Source organism: Pelophylax lessonae (assembly GCF_965119305.1).
Source record: "Pelophylax lessonae genome assembly, chromosome: 8".
NCBI lineage: Eukaryota > Metazoa > Chordata > Amphibia > Anura > Ranidae > Pelophylax > Pelophylax lessonae.
In genome coordinates this window covers 29,176,867-29,200,575 of record NC_138775.1, presented here as the reverse complement: position 1 = coordinate 29,200,575, position 23,709 = coordinate 29,176,867, and the positions used below count along the sequence as shown (strand labels likewise).

The window sequence follows — 23,709 nt, the reverse complement described above, 5'->3', positions numbered from 1 at the left end:
GGTAACAGACTTCCTGGGTCCCTTAACAGATTCTAAAAAAGAAAAAATAATTTTGCAGTGTGTACAAAAATACTATTTTGGCTTTTTCAATATACTTTGCAATAGGAGTGGCTTAATATCAGCTTTATAGAAAGTCCTAAAACCTTTATAATGGAAATATCTGTTCTGTTATCTTTCCTGCTGAAGTACAGTTGATCTTGTCCTCAGTGGCAGAGAACGATTCTAAACACCACATTCGTTTTTGGCAGTTCCTCTAAAGAGAAAGTCTTCGTCGTTTGAGCACCGAACGTCACCTAGCTCCAGTCATTCTTCCCTGAGTCCGTTCAGCGGCTTGTTATTATTTTTTGTTAAAATGAATACACCTGTTTCAACAATTGTTCCTCTTCACGCAATGTTCGTTTTTTTTGCTGTTTGGATTAAGTGTAATTGAATTTCCCCAAGCTTTGTGGTTAATCTCTTTTGACTCTCCGTATGAATGTTCCCAATCAGAGCCGTGGGCAAACGGATTACACTCACTGGAAGTCACTGTTGTAGGCTCACGCTAAAAATTCAATGTGTATCAGAGAGGCTGAAGTCTGTGGAGACCCCCTCCAGATCACAGGGATATTCTGCTCTTGCATTGACACAGGAAGGGTGACCCCCTAAGTTTTACTACACTTTGAGCCCATTCCAGAAAGGCACTGGGTAGTAGTATTTAAACCTATATTACCACAATTCACCAACGCCAGGATCTGTTACACACATATCAGCTGCTGTATTATAACTAGGGATTGACTGATTATCGGCAAGGCCGATATATCGAGGGCCGATATTGACTTTTGCCAATATATCTGTATCGGCCCCGGAACTGGCCGATATTGCTGATATTCCAAATATTGCTCATGTAAGGGTAAAATGATGTCACATAGCATAATTCCGTTTACAAATGTTATTGAATGTGCCCCTCACATATGTACAAAAGACATAAGCAGTTCCACATTAGCAGATCTGCTGGCAGACTGGTATCTCTCACCCACTTGCCGTAAGTGGTACCTGGGTTCGGCATCCACTCAATACTGCTCTGTCTCTCACCCGCTCCCGATTCGTCAATCACCCACTTGCCGGGTGATACCGCTATCACTTAAAGCGGAGTTCCACGATAAAATTATACTTACCTCCATCTTCTTGCTCCGGGTCACCTGAAAAACAAATGGATAATCGCAATTTTTTTTTTTTTTTACTTACCTTGTTTAGAAGAAAATATACTCCCCTTACTTCCTCTTCCTCCCCTCGGCGGCCATGGCGATTCGTCACTTCCTGGCTTGCAATGATTCCTGGGAGCTGAACGTCATCGCTCCCAGGAATCAATGCGCCTGCACCGGCCCCGACGTCAGTTCCGGTGTTCTAAAATTTTCTCGGACCCGTGAAAAAATCGGACCTCGTCACTTCCGGTGATAGGAGTTTCAAGTGCGCATGCGCATAAGACATTATCTTGGTTTGGTAAACTTATAACACATAGCGGGCAGCTGAATGAGAGGAGGCGGGGCTGAGGTGGGACGGAAGACACCGCCGCGTCATCTGCAGAGCTGAATAGAGGAGGCGGGACGGAGGTGCGGCCGTGTAATAAATGCAGGACTTTAGCGCAATTATCGTATTATTTATCCTTAGGATTTCATTACATTTACTATTTATATAATACAAAATAAGAAATACTAAATGTAATGAAATCCTAAGGATAAATAATACGATAATTGCTAAAGATAATAAAACATAAGGAGTCGCTAAAGTCCTGCATATATTACACGGCCGCACCTCCGTCCCGCCTCCTCCACCAGCTCTGCATATGTGTCCTCCGTCCTCCGTCGCACCTCAGCCCCGCCTCTTCTCAATCAGCTGTCCGCTCTCTGTTATAATTTTGCCAAACCTCGAAAAATGTCTTCTGCGCATGCGCACGGACGACTCCCATCCGCTGTTTTGTGATGCTCTGTCACCGGAAGTGACGAGGTCCGATTTTTTTCACGGGTCCGACAAAATTTTACAACACTGGTGCAGGCGCCATCATACCTTGCTAAACAGCTTCTGGGCATGCCCAGAAGCTGTGCAGGGATGACGCTGCGGACCCGGAAGTGACGGCGGGGCCGGTGCAGTGCATCGTGGGACCGAAGAAGACAGAAGAGGACAGAGAAGAGGATCGTGCTGGCTTCAATCTGCCCACACCTGAGATGGCAGCGCTGGACAATACATTTTCAAGGTAAGTATTTCTTCTAAAAGGTAAGTGCGACCCGGGACAGATCAGAGGCTAGCCATTGTGGAATGTACTAGCCCTGACTGTCCCGGGGGTATTTTTATTAAAAAAAACTTTCCCAGGGTGGAACTCCGCTTTAAGGCAAGTAGGTGAGAGACGGATCGGTTTCGGGTGGGAGATGGAGTGGCGGTGAGAGACAGAGCGGTATTGAGTGGATGCCGAATGGAGTGGTATCAACCAGGGTATCACTTACGGCAAGTGGGTGAGAGATGCCGATCTGCCAGCAGATCTACTAATGTGGAATTGCTTACATCTTTAATTTGTACATATGTGAGTGGCATTTTCAATAACATTTGTAAACCAAATTATGCTATGTGACATCATTTTACCCTTACGTGAGCATCACCACCTAATGGTTGGAGGAGAAGACTAGTCTCGGACCCTGACATAGGATGTACAAAATTTCGGCCCATATCGGCTGATACCGGTATGCGATGGCCAAAATATCGGTATCGGCAACAAAAAAACGATATTGGTCGATCCCTAATTATAGCACCCAGACTTGATGTCAAACAATATTAATTACCACATATACAGCGCTAAATTATAAAAATGTAAATAAAACAAATAAATGTCACAACAAAAAGATCAAAACCATTCAGCACTCAGAGTAAGGCATTTCATGTAATATCTTGGCAAGTAATGTTTTGCACGATGCAGCCCTCCTCACACTGGGTAGTCTTCAACACACAGTAAAAAACCTCACACAGGAGGGTGCAAACACCTAGCACATTACTAACATAACCATTTATTAAAAATCATGATCAGTAATATACTCCCAAACTAATAAAAACAGGCTTATCGAACAACAACTCCAACCGTAGACCGCAACTTTTGTTCCAATGCCACACATTTGGGGGTTTACGTGTTTCTGGAGGTTTACGTGTACACTGGATAGTGAAAGGAGAAGCAGCACAGTGATGGGCTATTCTCTGTCACTCTGCTCTCTCCTCCAATAAGCATCTTATTTACCCCCCCCCAATTTCTTACTACAGGTGTCACAGGCAGGAAGTAAGGAAAAATCTCCTTGAGGTCCTAGACAGCAATAAAATTCATTTTATGTATCACGATTACAAAGTTGCATCGATTTGTCATTTATAGCTACCTAGAGCTCAGCTTTAATGGGTATATAAAAGCCTAATAATTACCTTTATTTTTACTCCAATGTAGCAGGTTTTCCAAGTATTGGGCCTGATGTGGGTCTGCCATTGTTACCGGGGACACCTTCAGCCCATTTAGGCTGAATACCCAACTATGAGATTGGAGACAATGACCATTCCGGCATCTTCGGTTTGTTTTTGTTTTATTTGATAATGGGGATGGGAGAAGGGAATGAGTGGGATACTCCTCTGGCTCAACTAGGTACAAATGGGACACTTTGCAGAAAAATGCCATTCAGCGCTGTCTTGACGCCGGCTGGATGCCGACCAACGCTTGCTGGCGCTTGAAAACACTGACTTGCTGAACTGTACTTGAACTTGACTTTTGACACTCTGGTTAGCTCAAAAGTCCTGTATACTGCTCCCTCCAGCCCTTCCTGACTGAGGTAGCTTCTGTAACTGCTTGTGCTGCTGCAACTCTCAACACTGTACCCTGCGCACTGTACACTTTAACACTTCAGGGCCCAACCGCTGGCACCCCCTTTACACTTCAGGGTCCTCTCTCTATGCACCCATTCTACACTTCAGGGTCAACACTGGCTCCCCCTTTACCTCTAGCTAGCTCCTGGATCCCTTCGACCTTCACCGGAGTGGTCCCCTCTCTCTAGGCAGACCCCCAGGGGCAGTTTGCAGTACTCACGAAAATGGGAATGCTTTCCTGGAACTGGACCCCCTCTCAGCTTCACTGGTCCTCGACACACTGGATCCTCTCTGCAGCTTAGCTCAAGCTCAGCGCAAGCCGCCTGGGACACCCGATCATTCGGACAGGAGGAGAGACAGCCGTACTCTCTCTCCTGGGACTCTGCTTCCCGCCAAAGATGCTGCGTCATGCGCTCCCCTCAAACTTATACCCACTTCCAGGATCCTGTATGGCAGAATCTGCCTTTCTGGGGTAGATACAGCCCTGAGTGTACCATTGATTGGGTTTCCTCCACTGCCCAATGAGAACCCTCTCATGGAGCACAGTGGGGAGACTCCCCAGTCTCAACAGCCACACCTTGGAGACATCACAGCCCAGCTGAAAATCATGGCCCTGCTGTTAGGCAGCCAAGGCCCACTATACTTTACCTAGCACCCACCTTGTAGGATGCTACACTCTTTTTGTATATTACATATACTATTGGAAGTGCTCCAAAGACATGTTGGTAAGGTAATTGGATCCTGTCTATATTGGCCCTAGTATGTTTATGCACGTTAGATTGCAAGGGACTGATGTGAATTTACAATATGCAAAGTGCTGCGCATATTGTCGCTACTATATACTAAAAAAAAAAAAAATTAAGTCATTAGCTACAAATAATGCCACAAAGAACACTTACCTTTCCAGGGATCCAGTGCTGTCCTCACCCAATCCAGTTCTTCGCTGGTCTTCAGTTCCCTGGTGCCAGCATGTTTATGAAGAGCCCTTTCACACTGAAAACTGCCCATAAAACTCTGAGCGCTTTTGCTGTGCTTTTTAGGCACTTTTGAGGCGTTAGGGGTGCGCTTTTTTATAGACACGTGACTCAAAAACTTCTTCAAGAACCATTTTGAGGCGCTTTTGAAGCGCTTTTCGGGTGCTTCCCATTCATTTCATTTTTGAGGCGCTTTTATTTAGCGCTCCAAACATGCTCTAAAGATGCTGCTTGCAGAATTTTTTTCACTTCCCCCCCATCGGCTCTCACTACACAGACTACTGAGCTGACAAGCAGGGAGAGAGGGGGAGAGAAAGAGAGACTGACCACACAACCGGATGATGGAGACACGTAAACTGACCACGGTATCATGGATCAGCAGCCATGATTACCATGGTCAGTACACATAGGGGGACACAGGAACAGGCAGGATCAACCAGGTATTTTACAAAATAGAATGGGACAAATTACACTGCACAAGCACTGTGCTATAGTATAGATCAGTGATGGCGGACATTGGCACCCCAGATGTTTTGGGACTACATTTCCCATGATGCTCAACTACACTGTAGAGTGCATGAAAATTAGGGGAAATGTAGTTCCAAAACATCTGGGGTGCCAAGGTTTGCCATCACTGGTATAGATCATTATTTAAAGGAACAGGAACATTTTTCTGTGTTGTTTTTATTCTTTTCTTTTTTTTTTTAAGGTTACAACCGCCTTTATCTTCCAAAATATAGTTGGTAGGAGTTATGTATTGAAGTGGCGTTTTCCTATTTCAAAAAGGTGCCTTAGACTATAGTAAATATAGCCTGGTAACTTGAAGCGCCATGCTTAGTTTAGAGTGACGAGCCATGTTTCTGTTTAATAAGAAAGGCCATGAGGTCCCACTAGAGGATAACAACTAGGCTGACATTGGAGACAACATTCACATGCTGAGTGTAAAACACCATCTCATACCGAACGTGGCTCCCTCTCGTCTCCGTTAATATTGTCAGATAAATCCACATGTGGAGTCAATAAGATGCAGAGATCCAAAAATAATAATAGATTAGAGAATTTGACCCCCCCCCCTCCCCCAATATCGTTCAACCAGTGGTCATGTCCATTATTAAGGTTATTTTTGTGTGTTTTTATCCTATGCAATTAACTCTTTTCAATGCTAGAAATGGTTGGTCTGCCTTTCCTTTCTATTGTCCATTTCATAACTTGGTCCTAAAAGAGGACTTTAGACTTTCAGGGCCTATTAATACCACAACCCCCCCCCCCCTTTTTTTTTTTTTTCAAGAACATAAACGTATTTGCATGTGTTGATGTGCATTTGTAATGTGTTGCAATTTTTTTTCTTCACTGAAATATCCCATTTTTATAATCCGGTTGTGGAATGGGGAAGAAGAGATCATCAAGGAAGGGAAACTTTATTTTATGTGTTGCGTTAATATGCGTTGGGGAAAAATGCTGTACTTTTTTCAGTGCACCTAAAGCGGAGTTCCACCCAGTGAACCTTTTTTTTTAATAAAAATACCCCCGGGACAGTCAGGGCTAGTGCATTCCACAATGGATAGCCTCTGATCTGTCCCGGGTTGCACTTACCTTTTAGAAGAAATACTTATCTTGAAAATGTATTGTCCAGCTCTGCCATCTCAGGTGTGGGCAGCTTGAACCCAGCGCGATCCTCTTCTGTGTCCTCTTCCGTCTTCTTCGGCCCCACGATGCACTGCACCGGCCCCGCCGTCACTTCCGGTTCCGCAGCGTCATCCCTGCACAGCTTCTGGGCATGCCCAGAAGCTGTTTAGCAAGGTATGACGGCGCCTGCACCGGAACTGACGTCGGGGCCGGTGCAGGCACATTGATTCCTGGGAGTGATGACGTTCAGCTCCCAGGAATCATTGCAAAGCCTGGAAGTGACGAATCGCCGCGGCCGCCGAGGGGAGGAAGAAGGAAGTAAGGTAAGTATATTTTCTTCTAAACAAGGTAAGTAAAAAAAAAAAAAATTGCGATTATCCATTTGTTTTTCAGGTGACCCGGAGCGAGAAGATGGAGGTAAGTATAATTTTTGGGTGGAACTCCACTTTAACACAATGATGTGAACTGCTTTTATTTTAAAACACTGTTTTAGTCTTTGTCTGTGCAGTGGGAATGCATTAAAAAAAAAAATGCATTTGGTGTGAACAGTTGAGTAGATGTAAACCCTGAATGTAGAGCTGCAAGATTCTGGCTAAAATGAGAATCACAATTTTTTTGCTTAGAATAAAGATCGCGATTCTCGGGGTAACATCATATTTTACATTATACAAAAAAATTGGCTTACTTTGCTGTTTAGTTTTTTTTTAAATTAATTGAAGTACATTTTTCCTCAAAAAACTGTGTTTGAAAGACTTCTGCGCAAATACAGTGTGACATAAAATATTGCAACGATGGCCATTTTATTCTTTAGGGTCTCTGCTAAAAAATTATATATATATATATATATATATATATATATATAATATGTTTGGGGGTTCTAAGTAATTTTCTAGCAAAAAGTGGTTAAACTGCCCTTACAGGTGGAAGTTCATTCCTTTGATCTAAAAGGAGGATATGATACATTGTAAGAGTCGGTTCACACTGGGGCGACACGACTCTGTACTACTTCGGGGGCGACTTGTGCATTCCCATGCACCACGACTTCGGAGCGACTTGCAGGGACTTCACATAATGGAAGTCTATGCAAGTCGCTCCGAGGTCGCCCCAATGTAGTACAGGACCCTTTTTCTAAGTCGGAGCGACTTGTGTCGCTCCTATTAGAACGGGTCCTGTAGCGGTCATTGGACTGCAAGGGAGCGAGACTTGTCAGGCTGACAAGTCGCCTGACAAGTCGCACTAGTGTGGACCGGGTCTAAAGCATTGTGTTTATAGCTCCCTTTGCAGCCTTAACAATGTTGATAAACATTTGGGGGGGGGGGGGGTTCTTTTTTCTTTTTTGACAGTTGTGAGTGAGCAGAGAACAAGCTCTGTATAAATCGAGGACATGCAGATACTAAGCAGGCTCCCGTTGTAGTGCCGGGCTAGGTGGTCATCTGGTAGATGGTCATAATAGTAGTAGCCGCTGCAATCTCGGATAGTCCAGGCAGGTGTACCCTGCGGGCATAAAAATAGGTGAAGTCGTGCAGCAAGTCAGGGAGGACGGGGTTCATCCCTAAACCATCCCTGTGTCGTCTACATGTTTCGTTACGTTCATCGGAACTTCGTCAGGACATACAAGACCGGAGTTGTCTCCAGGTTAAATCAGGGCTAAATCCCACCCCTTCATCTGGATATGACCCATGGTTCAGGTCAATGATCAACTCACTAATGGTATAGGCATATACATTAGTCAAATTTCCCCTAATGGATCAAACAGGTGGAGAACTATGGAGATCAGCCCCTATGTTAGGGGAATATATATATAAAAGTGAGAATCAAATGTGTAAAAATATAGACTGAGGAGCTGGTATCAGACATGGATTAAGGCAGACAGTGCAGTTCATGTTCATTAAAAGTACAGTATATACATACATTATGGATGGACCAAAGTCCTAATCATTTACACGACCCTTACAAGGCATACTATGCATGTATGTATGTATGTATGTGTGTATATATATATATATATATATATATATATATAATGTATGTGTGTGTGTGTATGTATATATATATATATAATGTATGTGTGTGTGTGTATGTATATATATATATATATATATATATATATATATATATATATATATATATAATGTATGTGTGTGTGTGTGTATATATATATATATATATATATTGTGTGTGTGTGTGTGTGTATATATATATATAGATATATATATATATATATATATATATATATACACACAATATCCAATGGTTGCCACCGCACACAAACCAGGGATAAAAGATGGGCCCGGGTGCACAGCAGAGACAACGCATATAAACCAAAGAAGAGAGCGGCAGTCACAGGTTTTGAAAGGTGAACGGACAATGATGGTTTAATCTACGTTATGATGAGGCACAAGCTTCTGAGGAAGACGAGCTTGTGCCTCGTCAAAACGTTGATTAAACCATCATTGTCCGTTCACCTTTCAAGACGCGTGAGTGCCGCTCTCTTCTTTGGTTTATATGTATGTATGTGTGTGTATGTGTGTGTGATTATATATACAGTGGGTACGAAAAGTATTCAGACCCCTTTAAATTTTTCACTCTTTGTTATATTGCAGCCATTTGCTAAAATCATTTAGGTTCATTCTTCTTCCTCATGAATGTACACATAGCACCCCATACTGACAGAAAAACACAGAATTGTTGACATTGTTGCAGATTTATTAAAAAAGAAAAACTGAAATATCACATGGTCCTAAGTATTCAGACCCTTTGCTGTGACACTCATATATTTAACTCAGGTGCTTTCCATTTCTTCTGATCATCCTTGAGATGGTTCTACACCTTCATTTGAGTCCAGCTGTGTTTGATTATACTGATTGGACTTGATTAGGAAAGCCACACACCTGTCTATATAAGACCTTCCAGATCCCAATGCATGTCAGAGCAAATGAGAATCATGAGGTCAAAGGAACTGCCTGAAGAGCTCAGAGACAGAATTGTGGCAAGGCACAGATCTGGCCAAGGTTACAAAAAGATTTCTGCTGCACTTAAGGTTCCTAAGAGCACAGTGGCCTCCATAATCCTCAAATGGAAGATGTTTGGGACGACCAGAACCCCTCCTAGAGCTGGCCGTCCGGCCAAACTGAGCTATCGGGGGAGAAGAGCCTTGGTGAGAGAGGTAAAGAAGAACCCAAAGATCACTGTGGCTGAGCTCCAGAGATGCAGTCAGGAGATGGGAGAAAGTTGTAGAAAGTCAACCATCACTGCAGCCCTCCACCAGTCGGGGCTTTATGGCAGAGTGGCCCGACGGAAGCCTCTCCTCAGTGTAAGACACATGAAAGCCTGCATGGAGTTTGCTAAAAAATACCTGAAGGACTCCAAGATGGTGAGAAATAAGATTCTCTGGTCTGATGAGACCAAAATAGAACTTTTTGGACTTAATTCTAAGCGGTATGTGTGGAGAAAACCAGGCACTGCTCATCACCTGTCCAATACAGTCCCAACAGTGAAGCATGGTGGTGGCAGCATCATGCTGTGGGGGTGTTTTTCAGCTGCAGGGACAGGACGACTGGTTGCAATCGAGGGAAAGATGAATGCGGCCAAGTACAGGGATATCCTGGACAAAAACCTTCTCCAGAGTGCTCTGGACCTCAGACTGGGCCAAAGGTTTACCTTCCAACAAGACAATGACCCTAAGCACACAGCTAAAATAACGAAGGAGTGGCTTCACAACAACTCCGTGACTGTTCTTGAATGGCCCAGCCAGAGCCCTGACTTAAACCCAATTGAGCATCTCTGGAGAGACCTAAAAATGGCTGTCCACCAACGTTTACCATCCAACCTGACAGAACTGGAGAGGATCTGCAAGGAGGAATGGCAGAGGATCCCCAAATCCAGGTGTGAAAGACTTGTTGCATCTTTCCCAAAAAGACTCCTGGCTGTATTAGATCAAAAGGGGGCTTCTACTAAATACTGAGCAAAGGGTCTGAATACTTAGGACCATGTGATATTTCAGTTTTTCTTTTTTAATAAATATGCAACAATGTCAACAATTCTGTGTTTTTCTGTCAGTATGGGGTGCTATGTGTACATTCATGAGGAAGAAGAATGAACTTAAATGATTTTAGCAAATGGCTGCAATATAACAAAGAGTGAAAAATTTAAGGGGGTCTGAATACTTTTCGTACCCACTATATATATATATATATATATATATATATATATATATATATATATATATATATATATATATATATATGTGTGTGTATATACAGTATATATATATATAGTCATTGAGGGCTCTATACGAAAAAGAGATCAAAACATTGCAATGGAAAGATAATGTATATGGTACTCAAACATTTTTGATGCTGTTTCTAGCAAGAAAATCCTCCAGTGATCACTGGTATAGCGTGTACAATGCCTTAAAAGTGCACTATGAAAAAGGCAGAGGCGGTCATGGGCCCTAACTAGGATTGCTTCTAGGAATATTGTAGTTTATTTATTTATTTTTTTAAATATAATTTTTTGCCCATTTTTTTTAAATCTTTTTTTTTTCATTTTCTCTTAATCATCTGTTGCTGTGCTTACTTTTTTTTCCTTTCTGGCTGGCAGAAGCTTACTAAAATCCAATCAATGTGTGTTTCTCCATGATAGATTCCATGGGTCTCCTATCGTTTCTGTTGCTGCTAAACCAGGAGGACCCGAAGCTTCAGAGTCTGTGACTGCTCAGGGAATATCCAAGGTTATTGAGGTGAGTAAAGCGACTACTGCATTTGTTTTTTTAAATATTTTCTTTATTATGTTTTAGAACAGAATTCTCCAAACTTCCTATGCAAAGGAACAATTTACTGTCCTTCAAGCTTTAGGGGGGCTGGACTGTGGCTAGTGGGTGTTGAAAATGCCCTGGCATCAGTGCCTCATCATTGGGTTTTAATGGGAGAAATTGTGCCCCGTTATTGGTGTCAGTTGGTGGAATAGTGCCCCAAGGGCCAGCTAAAGATGAACAAGGGGCCACATTTGGCCCCCGAGCCACAGTTTGGAGATCACAGTTCTATAATAAAAAAAACAAATTTTTAAACGTGGTTTGAATGATATTTTTAGTATTATAAAATATTGCATATGTTATGTTTTCCATTTGCAGCCAAATGGTGGTATACACAAGAGTCTATATTAAAGAAACAAAGAGCCTATGTTAAAGAAGAACTCCAGGGGGGGGGGGGAAGCATTTAAATCTGTGGGCATACAAATAATTAAGTGTAGCATGATGTATGCCACCTCCTGGATCTACTGGTTCACTGACCACAGATAGCATAGCTTTGCTATGCTCAGATCCTGGAGATAAACGGCTCTCCTACACAGCAGCCGCTCTCCATTCATAGAAAACTTTGGATTTTGTAAATCGGTTCACAGAATGCATAGCTGGGGTGTCAGAGTGCCTAAAGTATAGCAATAGCTAAATCACCGGTGCTTAATGAAATAGTAAATTGTAAAAAAAAAAAAAAAGCGCTCCAAGTAAAGGGCATATACCTTGTTGCACTCCTTTTTTAACCACTTTACCACCGGAGGATTTTCCTGCTAAAAGACCAGGAGTTTTTTTGCGATTTTTTACTGCGTGACTTTAACGGACAATTGCGCGGTCGTGCGACGCTGTACCTAAACGAATTTCACGTCCTTTTTTTCCCACAAACAGAGCTTTCTTTTGGTGGTATTTGATCACCTGTGCGATTTTTTGATCACGCGCTATAAACAAAAAAAGAGCGTAATTTTTGCAAAAACAACAATATTTTTCACTTTTTTTTTATATGAAATTCCCCCCCAAAAAAATGTAAAAATCAAAATTTTTTAACATTTTCGGCCAATTTGTTTTACGCTACCTATGTTTGGTAAAAAAAAACGCAAAAAGCGTATTTTGATTGGTTTGCGCAAAAGTTATCGCATTTACTAACAAAGGGAAAGATTTTTGTCATTTTTGGTGTTTTTTTTTTTAACGAGTAATGGCGGCGATCTGCGATTTTTTTTTTTGCGGTACTGCGACATTGCGGCGGACAGATCGGACCCTTGACTGACATTTTTGACACTTTTGGGGGTACCAGTGACATTACTACAGTAATCAGTGCTATATATATGCACTGTTACTGTAAAAATGACACTGGCAGGGAAGGGGTAAATTTTATTGGAGAGGGAGGGGTTAATGTATGCCTGGTGCTTACGGACGTGTAGGGGGGGAGGTGACTGAGTGAGTCAGGGACAGATCGGATGTCCAGCTATGCTGAACAGTCCGATCTGTCACTCCCTGTCACTATGGAGATCCGTCCGCTTGTGTTTACACAGGCGGGCGGATCTCCACACTAAATACCCGGCGATCGGGGCAGAGCAGCGGCGATCGCTGCTGCTCCTCCCCTGGCCCGACTCCCGCTGTGAATGAAAACCACGGGAGCGAGCCTCCGGCGTTAATACTACGTCGTCAGACGATAACGAGCCACTCTGCCGCAGTAATGAAATAGTAAATTGTAAAAAAAAAAAAAAAAGCGCTCCAAGTAAAGGGCATATACCTTGTTGCACTCCTTTTTTAAGAATTTACATGAATAGTAGCTGGTCAGATTATATGTACAGCTAAATAAATCAGAGGAGGAGCACTCCCCTTTCTGCTCTCCTTGCAGATAGAGACCATTGTGGGCTTTTACTTGGAGGCAGTCACCAACCAAAAAGGAATTGCTGGGCTTTCCTATTCGAAGGCCCAGTATCTTATACAGACCGGAGAGAATGGAGGCAGGCTGAAATATTTGAAATTGTATGTAATAATAAATATTACTTCAACAGCGCATGTCCTGGAGCAGGGTGGTGTGGGAAAGTGTTGTGTAAATATTATATATAAATTAGTGATACCAAGTGTGTTGGTAGTGGCACCCTGTAGTCTGATTATGACTTGGGGGTTGCTGCTGAAAACAACCCTGAAGGTGTTTGTATAGTGCTAGGTAATGTGGCGAGTATTACCTACAGCGCGTACCCTGTATAGAATGAGGTGTGTAGTACCACCTATACACTTTTCCCGTGTGTTTGATTAACTAAATAAAGTGCAAATGCTGTGCTTATTTTGACTTTGCTGTCATAAATAAATAATATACACACATATAAATAAATGAATATTGAATTACAATAATAACCCAAAAAATCCTTAAAAATTAATTATCCAAACAGTGCTGTGTAGTTGAATAAATATAGTGTCCATATAGTCCAATAAAATTAATTAATATTCCAAGGTGACTGTTCTAGCTTCAATGACGGTGCTTCAAACCAACAGACAAACAGTGCAATGGTGGTGACACCCTCCATGCTCCTGTATACATAGGATAGGCAATGAACTTCTCATGGTGTAGTAAGAAAATCCATGTTTTATTATTAAAATTGAGCAAAAAAGTGCAATGGTGCTTTAAAATATATAAAACAGACGTTGGTGGTACAGTATTATAAAATAGTGGAATACCGCATGAATGCCGCTTAGATACCGAATGTTTGGAAGCCGCTGCGGGACGCCAATGAGGTCCGCCCGCTCTCTGCACGGGGCTTCCGGGTGTGGCGCGGTTTGCGTTCCACGTACCACAGTGGAAGCGAGGCTACGTGCGGCTCAACTTGACGCGTTTCGTCATCAATGCATGATGTCATCGGAGGCTGAAATATTTGTTTTTAAAACAAATAGTTATTTTATACACTCAATGGCCATAGGTTTGTGAACACCTGACCATCACACCTTTCTATATGGCCAAAAGTATTTTCCCACCCCTCCCAGGATTGAGTTCAGGAGTTTCCAGTGAAGGGTACTGGTAATGGTGCAGCATGCAGAGACATATTTGAGCAGCCTTTCTAAACATATAATATAAATAGCCACAAGGGGAAGAGGGTAGGCTACCTATAGCGCTTGCTGGGGATGTGAAATAAATATAATTAAAGTGCTGTCAGTGTAACAAATGATATAAGATGAGGTAAGTGCATCCGTAGTGTTGAATGCATTTAAAAGTGCTGATAGTGCAAACAAATCCAGCCTTTCTAAACGTTTTCAACACAGAGGAACTCTTGAAATAGCTTTCTGGTCTCAGAGACCCTTGCTAAAAAGGACTATTTCTACAACTCATGATACGTTAGTGTGGTGCTCAGTGGGAGGAATGATCCTTACACTTGTGGTCATTGAGAAGAATTACCCTTTACAGATAATCAATCAATGGTGTCAGTGTGAACTTATCTGATAGGCAAAAACAGTTTTTTGCTCAAGGAACTCCTAGAAACCTCTGGAGGAGCCCATATTTCATGGAACCTTGGATGAGAAACCCTGTTTTAGACAATTGTGCACTTCCACCAGTTTAGTGGAGGTCCTTTTCTGTTTCAGCATGACTGTGCCCCATTGTACAAAACCAGCTCCTTAAAGACATGGTATGATGAGTTTGGTGTAGAGGAACTCAAGTGTCCTGCTAAGAGCCCTGGTCTCAACCCTACTGATCATCTTTGCGATGAATTGGAACACCGACTGTGATCCAGGTCTTCTTCTCATCCAACATCAGTACAGGACCTTAAAAATTTTATTTTAGCCAAATGGGCACAAATTCTCTCATAAACACCTCAAAAACATTTGGAAAGCCTTCCCAGTAAAGTGGAGTCTGTCTGTCTGTCTGTCTGTCTATCAATCATTATTTTTTTTACAGGTTTTTATATAGCGCCAGCAATTTACTCCTCGCCTTACATATACTATATATTGTACACTCACATCAGTCCCTGCTCGCTAGAAGTTTACAGTCGAAGGTCCCGAACTCTCATTTATATATCCTGTACTCATACTAGGGCCAGTTTAGAAAGGAGCCAATGAACCTACCAGCATATCTATCTATGCTATCTATCTATCGATCTATCTATCTATGCTTTTTATCTATCTATGCTTTTTATCTATCTATGCTTTTTATCTATCTATGCTTTTTATCTATCTATGCTTTTTATCTATCTATGCTATCTATCTATCTATGTTATCTATCTATGCTATCTATCTATCTATGCCATCTATCTATGCCATCTATCTATGCCATCTATCTATGCCATCTATCTATGCCATCTATCTATGCCATCTATCTATGCTATCTATCTATGCTAACTATCTATCTATCTATGCTATCTACCTATCCTATCTTTCCTATCCTATCCTATCCTATCCTTCCTATCCTATCCTATCCTATCCTATCTATTCTATCTATCTAGCTATCTATTCTATCCATCCTAGCTATCTGTCTATCTATCTTTTCTATCTATCTATTCTATTATATCTCTTTTATCACCCCTAGGTGGTAATAGTTGTTACTATTTGCATTAAATTAAACAAGCCTGGTGGTCTTTTTATATTGATTCCCAGGAGAGTCAGGGAGCAGGCAAAGGTCGCCGACCTTTCCATTTACACCCCGGCTGGTGCTCTGCACTCTACAAAGAAAGTCACAACTGTTCCTGTGTATCAAGCCTGGATCTGACATGAGCCACATATAGCCCCCCTCTGTGTGCTCAACCATTGCAAAGCATTCTGAAAAAAATGGCCTCAGGGAACCAAATGGCTGCCATCTCTGTATTATTATAGCTTCAACTACAGGATCATTCCAAACGCTTTAACAAGTTAATGTAACTTCAAAACCAATTTTGTTATTTTTACATCTGCAGCTTTTAGTACAGTGATGGCAGATAATTCTACCATGAAGGTCCTTGTCCTGGCACTTCCTGGTATAGGGTGACAACGCTCTGTCCTTGTCTTCCAATTGCTTCCCTTGTGTTACCACACTTACGTTTTTTTTTTTTTTCTTCAACACATGGTATGATTTTGTGAGAATATTCTGTGTTACCACCCTGTCACATGTGCTTCTAGTGGACATTATACTGATGCACATGACACAGGATTTTTCACCATTGTTCCCATCAGGAAGCCTGCCCTGACCAGTGACCTGCAGTCTCTTCTGTAGCAGACGCATGTAGACAGGAAGTGGCTGGCGCTTGCTGTTGTACGGTGACAACATTCTGTCAATGTCTCTTTGATGTCTACCTGCTGTTGTGTCACTCTGCCACATGGGCTTCTGTAGAGACTACAAGTGGCCTTTTCAACACACATTACACAGGTATGGTCCACTGTTGTCACCCAGAAATAAATCCACTCTGAGAAATGCAATGCATGTAGAGGGATACCGGCAGCAGGAGATCAGCAGCACTATCAGACTGATTGTAAAGTGGATGGAAACCCTAACGCTGGCCATAAATGTAAGTTAAAGTGATTGTAAAGATACAAGGTTTTTACCTTCATGCATTCTATGTATGAAGGCAAAAATCCTTCTGTGTGCAGCAGCCACCACCCCCCAATACTTACCTAAGACAAGAGATCGATTGATTATCGGCAAAGCCGATATATCGAGGGCCAATATGGACTTTCCCCTATATATCGGAATCGGCTTTTTATTTACCGATATTGCCGATATTTTAGGGAAAGGGCTTGTAGTACTGGTCTGATGCCTGCAGCTAGAGGCATCACCCTGGTACCGGCGTCCATAGCCGATGGTCGGCTGCCTTGTAATGACAACCAATGCGGCTGAGAAGCCGCTCAGCTGTCATTCCAAGGAGCGAGAGGGGACGTCCCTTCCCCCTTCACCGCCGCCGTCTGACCCTACATGCCTTTGAATTCGCGTAGCCGGAAGTGATGTCATGACTGGCGGCGCGGAATTCAAAAAACTTACAGCATTCAAAACAGCCAAACTTGGCGTTTTGAATGCTTAAGTGCAGAGGAGGGGACCCCCAGATCCCTCCACCACAGTACCTGTAGACATTAAAAAAAAAAAATTTGCAGATATCGGCCGATACCTAAGACCCTTCTCGAACCAGCAATGTCCATGAGAGCTGTGCCTCTCCTGGGTATCGCACTCCTGATTGGCTTTTGGCAGCTGTAAATCAGTCAGTGAGGCAATCAGGAGACGGAGGGGGCGGGGCGGAGCCGCTGCTCCATGTGTGTGAATGGACACACAGAGCCGCAGGTTGGGAGCACGCCAGCTTGGGTGCCCCCATAGCAAGCTTCTTGCCGTGGGGGCACCGAGCTGGGGGGAGGGGCCAGGAGTTCTGGCGTGGGACCCGAGAAGAGGAGGATCTGGGCTGCTCTGTGCAAAACCAACTGCAGTTTGTTTATTTAAAAAAAAAAAAACTCGTTTTTTATATCGCTTTAAATGAAAAAAAAAAAGCTGACCTGATTCTCCCATCCACATATTTGAGATCTTCTCCCGATGTGTCATTGTATTCTGACAGCAGTGAGTCTTCCCCCCCCCCATCTGAGTACACAGATCAGCACTGCAGTCAGCAGAACTGACCGAGCGGCTTTTTTGCTAACAGGGCGGTTGAACAGAAGTCGATTGGTAGATCATCTTCTGTTCAACCCCAGTGGCCATACATGAACTGAAATTCAGCCACGCCCTGCTGAGTCCAATTTCGATCCATCTGTGGCCAGCTTAAAGTGATATTAAAGTCTTGTTTTTTTTTGTTTGTTCCAAAATAATAAACTTCTTATACTTACCTGCTCTGTGCAGTGGTTTTGCACAGAGCAGCCCCAATCCTCCTCTCCTTGGGTCCCTCGTGGTGCTCCTGGGCCCTCCGTCCTGCTGAGTGCCTCCACAGCAAGAAACTTGCTATGGGGTCACCCGAGCCGAGCCACTTCTCTGTGTGTCCATTCAGACATGGAGCCGCCCCCTCTCTCTCCTCATTGGCTCACTGACTTTGATTGACAACGATTGGAGCCAATGGCCAACGGACTGAACAAAAAAAAAAAAGGCAGATGAAATCCTTCAACCACACAATGAAGGTAGATGGAGGCATCCTCCCTGCTGAGACATTGGGGTTGATTTACTAAAATGGGAGAGTCCAAATGCTGGTGCAGCTGTGCATGGTAGCCAATCAGCTTCTAACTTGGTCACATTTTGATCAATGTATGGCCTGCTTTAGACTTTTGCTAAATGACATACGAGGAGTAACCTCTACCCCTCCTCACCCTCCCTCACCCTGCAAAATGTCACTGGAGTGCTTGTAGACAGGACATGACTGCAAAGAGGCTGCAGCAGATCAGCGGCACTGAGCTATAACATAGGATGAAAAAAAAAAATGAGTGTTTTACTTAAAAAAAAAGATACAGATAGTTTACATTTAACCTAAGGCTTCATCTAGCATTAGCAAATGGATAGAAAAGTATATCATATTTGCTTGTTTTAAACTTTTTTTTTACATTTCTTCAGTTTCTTCCTGGTTTCCATGCCTAGGCAAATTATGTCATACATCCCAGGAGTCTCCAGTAGGGGAGCAGGGGCCTAAGCACACCCTCTGCTGCTTGCATGCCTGAGCTAAGGGCAGATGAATTCTAGGAAGTAAATGCTACATGAATCATCTGCCCTTACTCAAGATGTCCTTGGCCAGAGATGCTAGGGGGTGTTTTTTAAAGTGATTTCTCAACCTGGAGACATGGATGGATGGGGGAGTTGGCGTTGAATAAAAAAAATGAATTAAATTGCATTTTTAGTTTGTGGTGCTCCGATGAAGTGTAGTTCCACTGTAAGTTTGTATTGTTTTTTCTATACACTTGAAATCTTTTTACCCAACTCTCAAAAATTTCAAAATTACTTTTTTTTTTCTTCTTAAAATAGTACATGTTCTTAGTTTAAATATGTATTGTGTTTTCTATTGTAAATAAAATATGGGCTTGTGAGAAGAAAGAAAGAAAAAAGAAATGATTTTTGGCACTTCTTGTAAGATGATATTCCGGAGCTACTGGCGACGTTGCTCATTTGGCCTTGCTCTCTTTCACTCTGAATGAACTCTTGTGTGTTTTCTGCCTTCTTGTTCTGCAGCTCTTGAAGTCTCAGGCCTATCTTCCCCACAGAGATCCCTCGGGGCCTTTCCTTATGGCAGTTGACCACTGTTTCTCCATCAAGGGTCAGGGCACTGTGATGACAGGCACCGTCCTCTCCGGCTCCGTCAGTCTAAATGACAACGTGGAAATCCCAGCCTTAAAGGTAAAAACCTGTTCGGCCACTAGTGGGCAACATCGTACAAGTAGATACACCCGCAGGGAGGATGTATTCACTGCCATGTCCTTGATACTATCTATGTTACATATTTGAACGTTTTTGTAAGCTATTCATAACTGCAATTTTAAAACTTGCCTCTAAATTTTTTTCTCGATAGTCTTCTATAGAGTACTGAAGCGTTAGAACTAGGGATCGACTGATTATCGGCAAAGCCGATATATCGAGGGCCAATATGCACTTTCCCCGATATATCAAGGTGGCCGATATTTCGGAAAGTGCTTGTACCGGAATGATGCCTGCAGCTAGAGGAATCACCCCGGTACCCACGTCCATAGCCGACAGTCGGCCGTCTTGTAATGACAACTGATGCGACTGAGAAGCCGCTCAGGAGTCATTACAAGGAGTGGGAGGGGACGTCCCCCCCCCACCCCTCCCGCCACCTTCCGCGGGTAACCAGCCTGCACAGCCGCCGAAGACCCGATCAAAGCCACATTCAGCTCTGATCAGGTCTCCATGCAAAAACCCGGAAGTGATGTCATGGTATCACTTCTGGGTACTTGGCGCCAGATTAAAAAAAATGACAGCATTCAAAACAGCCAAACTTGGCTTTATCTGGTGGGTTTGCGTTCTTTCTATTGGTGGCGGTACGTCTGTCTGGACACCATTGCATAACTACCTGTTCACTGGATTGGTGATCTTATCGTAGACCATTGATTGCATGTACAATTGAGAGATATGGACTGTCGCTGTAGTCTATGAATACATTTTTTTTAATGCTCACATTTAGTTTTATTATCATCAAGCGCTACACTGTTTATTAAAAATACAACATTGCAAAGAGAATTATAGCAACTCACTTTTTTTTTTTTTTTTCTCATTCACTATAATGAGAAAGTCACTATAATTCTAATAAGTCTAGCATTTCCAACTGCTGATTCGTATAGCACTTGTAATCCATCTGCCCTTAGCTCAGACATGCAGGTAGGAGGGTGGTCTTGCTGAGAAAATTCTTCCCCCTTCCTCCAGGTGAAGGAAAAAAAAATATGCCCATGAAGACTTCTGCGAAGTATGACATAATATTTGGCCTAGGCCAGAAACCAGGATGCAACTCTAGAAATGTAAAAAGAAAAGTTTAAAGCAAGTAAATCTATGACACCTTCCTATTTATTTACTATGGAGAGTTTAGTTCCAATTTAACCACTTTACCACCGGAGGATTTTGCTGTCTTACGTCCAGGCCACTTTTTGCGATTCGGCGCTGTGCGACTTTAACTGACAATTGCGCGGTCGTGCGACGCCGTACCCAAACAAAATTTACGTCCTTTTTTCCCACAAACAGAGCTTTCTTTTGGTGGTATTTGATCACCTGTGCGATTTTTACTTTTTGCGCTATAAACAAAAAAAGAGCGTTTATTTTGAAAAAATAACAATATTTTTCACATTTTTTTATATGAAATTCCCCCCCAAAAAAATGTAAAAATCTAATTTTTTTTAAATTTTTGGCCAATTTGTTTTCTGCTACCTATGTTTAGTAAAAAAAATCGCAATAAGCGTATTTAGATTGGTTTGCGCAAAAGTTATTGCGTTTACTAACTAAGGGAAAGATTTCTGTCATTTTTGGTGTTTTTTTTTTAACGCGTAATGGCGGTGATCTGCGATTTTTTTTTGCGGGACTGCGACATTGGGGCGGACAGATCGGACCCTTAACTGACATTTTTGACACTTTTGGGGGTACCAGTGACATTTCTACAGTAATCAGTGCTATAAATATGCACTGTTACTGTAAAAATGACACTGGCAGGGAAGGGGTTAATTCTATTGGAGAGGGAGGGGTTAATGTATGCCTGGTGCTTACTGACGTGTGGGGGGGGAGGTGACAGAAGGACAGATCGGATGTCCAGCTATGCTGAACACTCCGATCTGTCAGTCCCTGTCACTATGGAGATCCACCCGCTGTGTTTACACACAGCGGGCAGATCTCCAGACTCGATCCCCGACGATCGGGGCAGAGCAGCGGCAATCGCCGCTGCTCCTCCGCTGGCCCGACTCCCGCTGTGAATGAACACAGCGGGAGCGAGCCTCCGGCGGCGTGAGAGCACCGCTCACAAGGGGCGGAGTCCAGCGACGTAGGTCTACGGCGCTGGACGGGATCGCGGCACTTTGCCGCAGTAGCCTCCATGTGAGCGGAGGTAAAGTGGTTAAAGGAGATGACCAGCCAAAGCTGGTTTGGCTGTAAATCTCCTATGGATCACAGTAGGGCAGTTCGTTCTGCACTCCTGTGACCCGTTTTCAGCAGATAGCGGGCTGAAGTCCACTCTCTGCTGACGTCACAGAAGTCGGTCCAGGCACCGCCTCATCACAACCACAGAGTTGGGATCCGTCAGGTGCCTGAATTGACACCCGGCTCAGCCTCTCAGCAAGCTGCTGAGAGGCTGAGCCGGCCTCTCCCCACCCCTCCACAGCCCAGTGCTCCAATGAGCGAGGAGGGGGCAGAGCGGAGAGCTGTGACTTACAGTCAGCTGCTCTTTGCTCGGGGAACTCTCAGAGCCGAGCGATCAGTGGCGTTCGATTGCTCGGTTCTCAGTGTAGAGGCGGGGGGGGGGGGGGGTGTGCACCTAGGTAAGTATAAATGGGGAAAAAAGGAAACCCCATACTTCTAAGCTGTTACTCAGGTTTCCTGGGTGAGCTGGTCTCAGATCAGACACAATTTGATAAATGACAATGGACACTTGCACACTAGTACTATATATAATGGGGGGAATGTAGCTCTGAATAATTTACTTATGGAAAACTAGTAGTAAGAAGTTCAGGGAAGTTGTATGCAGAAAGCCAGGGGGTGTGGCTGAATAGGAGCAAAGAGTGAGTTTTTTTTTTTTTTTTTTTTAAAAACCTATTTACTGCTTTTTATGACAATGTATTTTATTTTTACGCTTTCTTTAATAAATAAAAATAAGAAAAAGTACTTTTTTGATTTTGTAGCATTGTTTCTACCCTTTAAAAAGCAATGAAGGATTTTGTCCTTTTATGGCTGTAGATACAGAAGCGTACGAAGGCCAGTCTCCCCGACCCAGGTCATGCGACGTCACAGCCCCCCTGTGTTTACCAAACACCCTGGACAGTGAGTGACAGGAGGTGCCCACTGGGCATTGGGACGCAGCTTTTATAAAAAGAAACTATTTGGGAAAGGAAAACAAACCAAAGCGTCCGCCATGGAAAGTGGTTACCTTTCCCTCAACAGTCGCTAATAGTTTGTGACATCTGTGACCGTCTGAACCGGAGTATGGAGAGGTCAGCGTGAAATTCCTTCTCCTGACTCCCACCTAGCCTGCGTTTAAAGGGTAAGGACACTTAGAGCACACTTATCCTTAATGGGCCCCCCATCCCGGTGTTGAGCATCCCGGTGTTACCGCTTCCTCTGGAGATTCCCATCATGCAGCATTGCACAATTCCTGACATTGCACAGCTTTCCCAACCGGACAGTTTGCGCTTTTGCATGTGAGCGACTTGAACATCATTCACCAGAGTTAAAAAAAAAAAACACTTTCAGATTACCCAGAATGCTACAATATCAAAAATCATTTTAAAAGCCATTTCAGTATTTTTATTTCTACAGGTTTCATTAAAATAATACCTGGAGAAGTGCTGTGAAAGTTCGGGGACTTCCTGTTACAGGGTGACAACGCTTTATCTCCTGATTATCCACTTGAGCTCTGGAAGATTTTACCCCCTTCATGACCAGGCTGTTTTTGCTATTCAGCATTGGGCTACTTTAATTTGTAATTGCGGGGTCATGCAATGCTGTACCCCTGTTGCCAAATTTATATAATTTTTTCACACAAATGGAGCTTTCTTTTGGTCTATATATATATATATATATATTACATAGAAAATATATATATAATATATATCGAGAGAGAGAGAGCGCGATATAGATATAAAATAAGACTAACAATTTTTGAAAAAAAATTTTGGCCACAGTTTATTCGGCTACATATTTTTGAAAACTGTTTTTTTGTTAGATATATGTATATATCTGTATCTATCTATAGATAGATAATATATATCTTTATCTATATATATATATATATATATATATATATATATAGATATATATAGATCATTATTATACAGGATTTATATAGCGCCAACAGAGGAATCAGAGGGCCCTGCTCGTTAGAGCTTACAATC

At 42.8% G+C, this 23,709-nt stretch overlaps 1 protein-coding gene across 1 annotated transcript in view; it reads left to right on the top strand.

The window, feature by feature from the left end:
* The window catches only part of EEFSEC (eukaryotic elongation factor, selenocysteine-tRNA specific), a 287,723-nt gene that overhangs the window by 57,452 nt on the left and 206,562 nt on the right, over positions 1-23,709 (top strand). Inside the window, exons 3-4 of the mRNA XM_082265985.1 lie at positions 11,109-11,205; positions 19,343-19,507. Of these exons, the coding sequence (XP_082122111.1) occupies positions 11,109-11,205; positions 19,343-19,507 (262 nt within the window). The remainder of the gene's footprint in view (positions 1-11,108; positions 11,206-19,342; positions 19,508-23,709) is intronic.